General features: G+C 38.4%; 1 protein-coding gene across 1 annotated transcript; it reads left to right on the top strand.

The window, feature by feature from the left end:
• Positions 1-412: 412 nt before the first annotated feature.
• On the top strand, positions 413-6,971 carry rcc1 (regulator of chromosome condensation 1). Its single transcript, XM_079895397.1, has 10 exons — positions 413-579; positions 1,404-1,511; positions 1,877-2,064; positions 2,172-2,351; positions 2,432-2,528; positions 2,612-2,734; positions 4,062-4,208; positions 4,300-4,419; positions 4,533-4,685; positions 6,293-6,971. The coding sequence occupies exons 2-10, from the start codon at positions 1,436-1,438 to the stop codon at positions 6,466-6,468; spliced, it is 1,260 nt and encodes a 419-aa protein (XP_079751523.1). The 5' UTR covers positions 413-579; positions 1,404-1,435; the 3' UTR covers positions 6,469-6,971.
• Positions 6,972-7,435: the final 464 nt, after the last annotated feature.

The following is a 7,435-nucleotide window of genomic DNA, read 5'->3' on the forward strand; positions in this document are numbered from 1 at the left end:
AAATATTTAATTAATTAAAACATACAATTACTAAAATAAAACTGAAAATATAAATATAAAAAAAATCAAAGTGTTAGTAAATACCATAATATGATATAATGAATCCTAATATAAAGGTAAAATAATAATGATAATATTCTCTTTACAAACCCTTTGCATTGATTTTAAAAAAAGCCCACCACATAATTAGAAATGTTCTTTTGGATTTGATTTTGTTTAGTTTGTCTGTTTTTTGTTTTTGTTGTGGTGTATCTACCTGCAGATATTCCCATTCTCAGTTGCGATATTAAGCTTAAAATATTTAAAAATGTAAAAACACCTTTAAAATATCCCTTGGTAAAAGATCGTGTAATATTTAACAGTAAGAACCTCCCCGCCTTTCCAATAGGCGGCGCCTGCGCATTTGTTTATTAGCGCGATTGCAGTGAAATACATGAAGCAGGGCAGGAGTGAGACACGCGTGCGTTACACTCTCAAGGAGTTACTGGTGTTCACAAACCTCCTCGAGCCAGCAAAAGCATTGAACCTGAGCAATTATAGTTCATAATTGTAGGTCATCATCTCAGCTGCCTACCGACGGTAAGATAATATCATTTTCTTTCATTGGTGCATTTTATGCAATGTGCTTGTGAAATATCTGTTACCGAACAAGCACAATTGAGCCTGTTAAATTCATTCATTGCTCTTAATCTCATTTGAAGTTTGATACTTGTGCGATGTAAGTTATTAAATAACTTGTCGTCAAACGAAATGTTACAAGGCTTGAACCGTGTAACTTAGACTCTCCAGAGTGTCGCGTTATAAGGCTTCATCTGTTTAAACTTTTAGCGGGTTGTTCCTTAATGACTTTAAACTTGAACTCTGGTCTTATTCCGCCATGTTTAAATTCATTTCCTGCATTTAAGTTATGTATAAAAGCTGAAAGAATAAGACCATCATCTGTCCTTTACAATGCCATGTTTGACCGATAAACCGCCATCAAACATTTGCTGCTGTCAGTCATAGTCTGTGAAGTCAGCGCCAGAAAAAAGTGGCGGTCTCAAAACTAAGGAAGTTGCCTATATTTTTAGCTGTTATGATGCACAATAAAAAATAAAAATAAAAACCTATGTTTGCACCTATGAGACCAAATTAGCGCACATTGTGCTTTAATATGCTATCTAAGTATACTGCCTTTTAGGTTTTGAGACGCAGACAATGTGTAGCCAGTATGTGACCCTGAACAGCAGTGCAGATCCTGGAAAGTTTTTGTTTCTTAGGAGTCTGAAGTACTTCATACAGTAAAAAGTGAAACTAGCGTTCTTGACTTAATAACAGTCCTGGCCTGTTATACGTGTAGGCCTCAAATGCTGTTTAGTTTGGCCTTGATGAAGTTACTTGTTTAACATGTCTTTTATTCATAGTTTTAGATTTTTGTCAATAATTTGGAGTCACCATGCCTGCAAAAAAAGCTGTAAAGAGACAAACGATTGCAGCATCTGAGAACTCAACAGTTGTGAAAAAGCATAAAGGTAAGCCGTCCTGTCTCTATTTTCTTGTCAGATTGAAAGTGCCCCTATTGTGCCATTCAAACATTCTTAATTTTGTTGTGGAGGTCTCCTAAAATAGGGTTACATGCATCCAAGGTCAAAAAACACCAAATTTTCTTATATGCATTGCACCATTACCTCTTTTCTCGGAGCGTCTGAAGTGGTTCGATTAAAAGATTCGGTCTATCTAAACCCCTCCTTGTCTGATTGGTCAGATGGCCCAGTCTGTTGTGATTGGTCTAGCGCTTTACAGCGCATATCGGAAATGGAATCAAATAAGAACAAAAATGCAGAAGTTGTTTTTCTGTAATATCCAGGCCTGAAAACTTTTCTGTGGATGTTTGTAGTCTCTCACAGTAGTCATGGCCAGGAGAAGGGCCTGGTGCTTGTTCTCGGACAGGGTGATGTTGGGCAGCTTGGCCTGGGGGAGGATGTGCTGGAGAGGAAGAAACCAGCTCTGGTGACTCTTCCTGAGGGTATCGTGCAGGCTGTGGCTGGAGGCATGCACACAGTCTGCCTCAGCGACACTGGAAATGTAAGCTGAGCAAACAAATCATAAATCGCTGACTTCAAAACCCAACAAGACTGTTCAAAGTTATTTTGTTTTTTTTCTGATGTCCTCCTTGACTGATTCCTGTGTAGATTTATACATTTGGCTGTAACGATGAGGGTGCTCTGGGTCGTGACACATCCGAGGAGGGCTCAGAGATGGTGCCGGCTAAGGTGGACCTTGGGGAAAAAGTTGTGCAGGTTTCTGCAGGAGACAGTCACACCGCTGCCCTCACGGACCAGGGAGCGGTCTATGTCTGGGGCTCTTTTAGAGTGAGTATAGCCTTTTTTGTATACTGTTACGAAGCGGAAATGTTGTACCAGTTTTGATTGACCTCTCCTTTCTGTTGCAGGACAATAATGGTGTCATTGGACTCCTGGAGCCCATGAAAAAATGCACATTGCCCGTCAAAGTCCCTATAGAAAAGCCTGTGGTTAAAATAGTCTCAGGTCGGTCATAGGAATTCAAGCATTGACTTTAGTAGTCAGTCCCTGTGAAATCTTTCTTATGAAGTTTTTAATTCATTCTAAAGGAAATGACCATTTGGTGATGCTGACTGTGAGTGGAGAGCTGTACACATCAGGATGTGGAGAACAAGGCCAGCTTGGCCGTGTGGCTGAGCACTTCGCTAATCGTGGAGGCAGGAAGGGGTTGAGTATGTATCTCCATGCTGATCGGATTGTTGCTACTGGAATGTGAATGAATAATTTTAGAGCTGGAATGACATGTCAACACAACAGATTACGTAAATTAGTCTATTCGTTGCGCTGTTTATGGTCGTCCCTCCCTAATGATGGCAGCTCAGACTCTCTGCCTTTATTACAAAAATATTGAGCCCAATCTAAAGTGCGAATTGTTTAAACGGAGACCGAATTAAATGGTGCCCTGCACATTCTGTAAAACTGAAATGCCATAGGCCTACCACAGCAGCACAACTTCTATTCAGGACGGTTGTCAGTCCCATGTTTTGTGCTTAATACGGCTGCGTTCATATAGCACTCAGTTTTATACACTGCAGTGGGCGCGAGGCTGCAAGACGCGCGGCTCAAACACTCTACAACTAGTTACAAAGCACTTAACGCTGTTGTTGATTATTTAAAATATCTAATTGATGAACTCATCCCTCAAATGGGCTCATTTAATAACGAGCAGTCAATCGTTGTAAACAGTTTTATGGAAACCACTATGGTTAGTTAGATTTCAGGTTGTGACTTCAGCTGTTTGATCATACAGCTGAATGAACATAATCAAAGCAACTACTTAAATCTTCTGAATTAACTAAATATTTCAGGATTCACACTTAAGCAATTGCTACTATAAATCCCAAAAAGTGACTAAACGCAGCCGTAGTAAACCCCATTCCTAATTAGGCCTACACAAACCTTATCTTGTCATAGATGGTATCATTAGATAAAAGTTCATACATAAATTAGTTTCGGGAATAGATTAAAAGAATAATTGTTAGTTCCAGCCCTTAATTTTATTAATTTTGGTTTATTTTCTGAATATGTTGATGGTTTTCAAATATGCTCTAAAGCAATCTTACTGACCCCAAAATTTGGGAATGGTTTTTATACTTTTTTTTTTTTCCTACCTCCCCAAGACTGCATTAATTAGAAAATTTACAGTAGAAACAATATCGTTGTGAAATATTACAATTGGCAATAACTGTTTGGTGCTCTAGAAATATCTTAATGTTTAAAGTTGTGCTGCTTAATATTTATGTGGAGACTGTGATACTTTTTTCTGGATTCTTTGATGAATAGAAAGTTCAAAAGAACAGCATTTGAAATATAAATCTTTTGTAACACTATTAAGGTATTAAGATCAATTTAATGCATCCTTGATAAAGTGTTAATTTTTTTCAAAAAAAGTTGACCCCACATGTTTGAATAAATAATTCAGTGGTCTTATCCTTTTCCAGTTACCACCTTTAAGTTCTCTCTTCTACAGTGTTGATATAATTTTTCTTTCTGTGTCAGTGAGACTGCTGGAGCCGCAGATGGTTATCATTAAGCCACGGGGGAAGGTCATCTTCACGGATGTCTTCTGTGGAGCGTACTTCACCTTTGCTGTGTCTAAAGAGGGCCACGTCTATGGATTTGGCCTGTCCAATTACCACCAGCTTGGTAAGATTCTTTGCTCAATCAGTCCTGAAGAATAAATGGTCTGTCTTTTGCAGTCTTTTTATTTTTTTTAAATTTATTTCTTTATTTACAGGCACCCAAAGCACTGACACCTGCTTTGTTCCTATGAAACTCAGTTCTTTCAAGAACTCCACCATCTCCTGGGTGGGCTTCTCTGGCGGGCAGCATCACACAGTGTGCCTGAATTCAGAAGGCAAGTCATCCATAAACCTCATTTGTAATACTTGTATGAAAATTTGTTGCGCTGGCACTGAATGTGTCCCACCAGTGCATCTGATGATGTTCAATTGCTGACTTCATCCACAGGACAAGTGTACAGTCTTGGTCGGGCGGAGTATGGCCGTCTGGGCCTGGGGAAGGATGCTGGGGAGAAGAGTGAGCCCACACCTGTCACTGGGATCAGTGACGTTCAGGTCATTGCCTGTGGTGCCTCTGTGAGCTTCGCTGTAACCAAACAAGGTGAGAATACATGCTGTCCTGGTTTAGATGCATTCCAACCCCTTCAAATAATCCTAAACAGACCTTTCTGGCTTCAGGTTCATTTTGACTAATTCTAAATGTTTTCTGCCTCTACAAGTTGTTATACAAAACTTGATATGCATTGTAAATGGTTTCAGACCACAAGCAAATTTGGTATAAATACACATCTCTTATGCTCACCAAGACTGCAATTATTTGATCAAAAATATAGTAAACTAAGGACATGGTGATTGGAGGGATAAAATGAGATGGTAGATTCTCTTGCAAAAGTACCCAGTAATATTGCATGAAATTATTGCAATTTAATATGACTTTTATATTTAAAATGTTACTTATTCCTGTTAAGGCTAAGCTAATTTTTAGCACCATTACTCCAGTGTCACATGATCCTTCAGAAACCATTCTTATATGCTGACTTGGTGGTCAAGAAACATTTCTTGTTAATGTTGAAAACAGCTGCTTAATATTTTTTGTGGAAACTGTGGTGCATTTTCTTTTTTTCAGGATTCTTTGAATAGAAAGTTCAAACGAGTAGTATATTTGTAACATTAAATGTCTTTGTCACTTAGTCTACATTAATCCGGATACATTTAAAAACTCTGTACACTAGCGTTTTCTGACGGCTCAAAAAAAACTTTTGAAAAACGCCTGAAACACTAAATTCACCTTACTTGCGCATGCGTAAAAGCTCACTGAGATGATACAGACGGAAAAATAAAGTCATCACGCAATTTTTCTGACAGGATAATTTTGTTTAGCAAAATATCTCCCCATTCACTGATGCGTCCAGGTCGCACTGTCACCATTTGTTTGGTATAAAACGCAACTGCTCTCGCAGGACGGCAAATGAGTAAATTTTCTGTCGTCTTTGCAGTACTGTGATATGAAGACTGTGCAAAATAACACATTTTAGCAACAGTGTGAAAGTGAATAGCACATAATAGGCACAATACCGATATAAACATGAATATCTATTGGTACAATGTGTCACATGACTAAACTTACGTCATCGTTTTTAAATGCCTCCATTTTCGCAGTCCACACTACAGCGTGAAAACGGCATTTTCAAAAAGCTTTTTCATTAATAAAAACGCCGTCTCAGTGTGGACGGAAGGCCAAAACGAAGAGAAAAAGATGGGTTTTCAAACCAAAACTTATTAGTGTGGACATGGCCTTAAATGCATCCTTGCTTAAGTGTTCATTTTTTCAAACAAACAAACAAAAAACTTTAATACTCCAAACTTTTGAACAGAACAGTAGTGTGGTTTTATGGCAGATATTTAAATGCATTTATAAATTTGATTGCGAACTAATTGGTTTTACTTGTCTAATCAAAACTGATCAGTGCATTTATAGTTAGATACCGTATGGGTTGTAGCATTGTTTGTCCCTGTATTTTTAAATGGCAAAAGCAGCAAATGACGCAGTGTGTGTATTGTTCACAAATGTATCCTCAACCACTGATTACATTAATTGCACCCCTTCACAGCAGTTTTGTTTTTAGGACATTAACAAATAACATAGAATGTACTGTTGGCTTGTTTTGATCTTGCTTTAAAGCTGTGTTTTCGGTATCTGTTGGCCAGGCTCTGTGTTTTCCTGGGGAATGGGCACCAACCTGCAGCTGGGTACAGGAGAAGAGGACGATGAATGGAGCCCAGTTGAAATGACAGGCAAGCAGCTGGAGAACCGTGTAGTTCTATCAGTTTCCAGTGGAGGGCAGCACACGGTCCTGCTGGTCAAAGACAAGCAGGAGAGCTGATCTTTAACTCCTTGACTAAAGACAGCGGAGCCAATCTACTGTATCAGTGGTATCTGTAACCTAAAGCTTGATCAAGATTGGGGGAGTCTGGGATTGGTAATGCTTCCTGTGCTGTGCTGAGCTAAAGCCAGCAAATGAGGGAGGTGGTAGGTTGTGAAGAGGGTAGGATGAGTATCATCTGATTAAACCTTTTATCCCGCTTTATGGGGAGCCCAAACATTCACTGGATGTGGTCCGGTAGATGATCAGAGACCTTTTTTATGGACTTTTGTTTCTTCTTTGCTTTATTTTCTTAATTCTTTTTTTTAACCAAGATCTTTAGTGTGCCTCCTGGAGACTGCCTGTCGTGAATGATTGTGTGCATGTATGAGATAAAAAGTGACTTAAGTGTTTTAGAAAATTCCCAATTCTTTTTTCCCTGATTTTTAAATTCCATGTTCCGGTCTGAGCAATAAACGGTTACAATAGCAGGTCTAATCTTTCTCTCTCTCTCTCTCTCTCTCTCTCTCTCTCTCTCTCAAAAAAAAAACGAACAGATTTGGTATTGCTGTACTTTTGCAGTGTTCAACTGTTTTCCTGATTTCCTAAATGAAACCATTATTGTATCCATGCATTGCTGGCCCTGTGGACAATTAATAAAAATGAATCTTTACAGAAACTAACCTATGATTACTTGTTTAAAACAAACTACTTGTTTAGTGCAGATTTATTAGAGCAAGAAGTCCATTTTTAATGTCTAGTTTCATGCCTTAAATGATCTTCTGTGGGTTTATTGGAGTGACTATAAGTAACTTTTATTTGTTATTCATCTGCATACATTTCCTTGTGGAACTGCACTTTAAAAATAAATATATAAAATTGGCATATATATATATAGATATAGATATATAGATCTATCTATCTCCTTACACGCTTATAGAAACATGTTTCTTTGTGTGGCAGAGATGTGCTCTAAGTGCGTGCTATC

Source organism: Squalius cephalus, assembly GCF_949319135.1.
Source record: "Squalius cephalus genome assembly, chromosome: 15".
Lineage (NCBI taxonomy): Eukaryota > Metazoa > Chordata > Actinopteri > Cypriniformes > Leuciscidae > Squalius > Squalius cephalus.

Excerpts from the sequence above, each read along its gene's own strand:
- rcc1 (XM_079895397.1), top strand. The coding sequence starts at position 1,436 with ATGCCTGCAAAAAAAGCTGTAAAGAGACAAACGATTGCAGCATCTGAG. Across the intron at positions 2,065-2,171 it reads GCCTCAGCGACACTGGAAAT|ATTTATACATTTGGCTGTAA; the intron begins GTAAGCTGAGCA and ends ATTCCTGTGTAG. Across the intron at positions 4,686-6,292 it reads CTTCGCTGTAACCAAACAAG|GCTCTGTGTTTTCCTGGGGA; the intron begins GTGAGAATACAT and ends TCTGTTGGCCAG.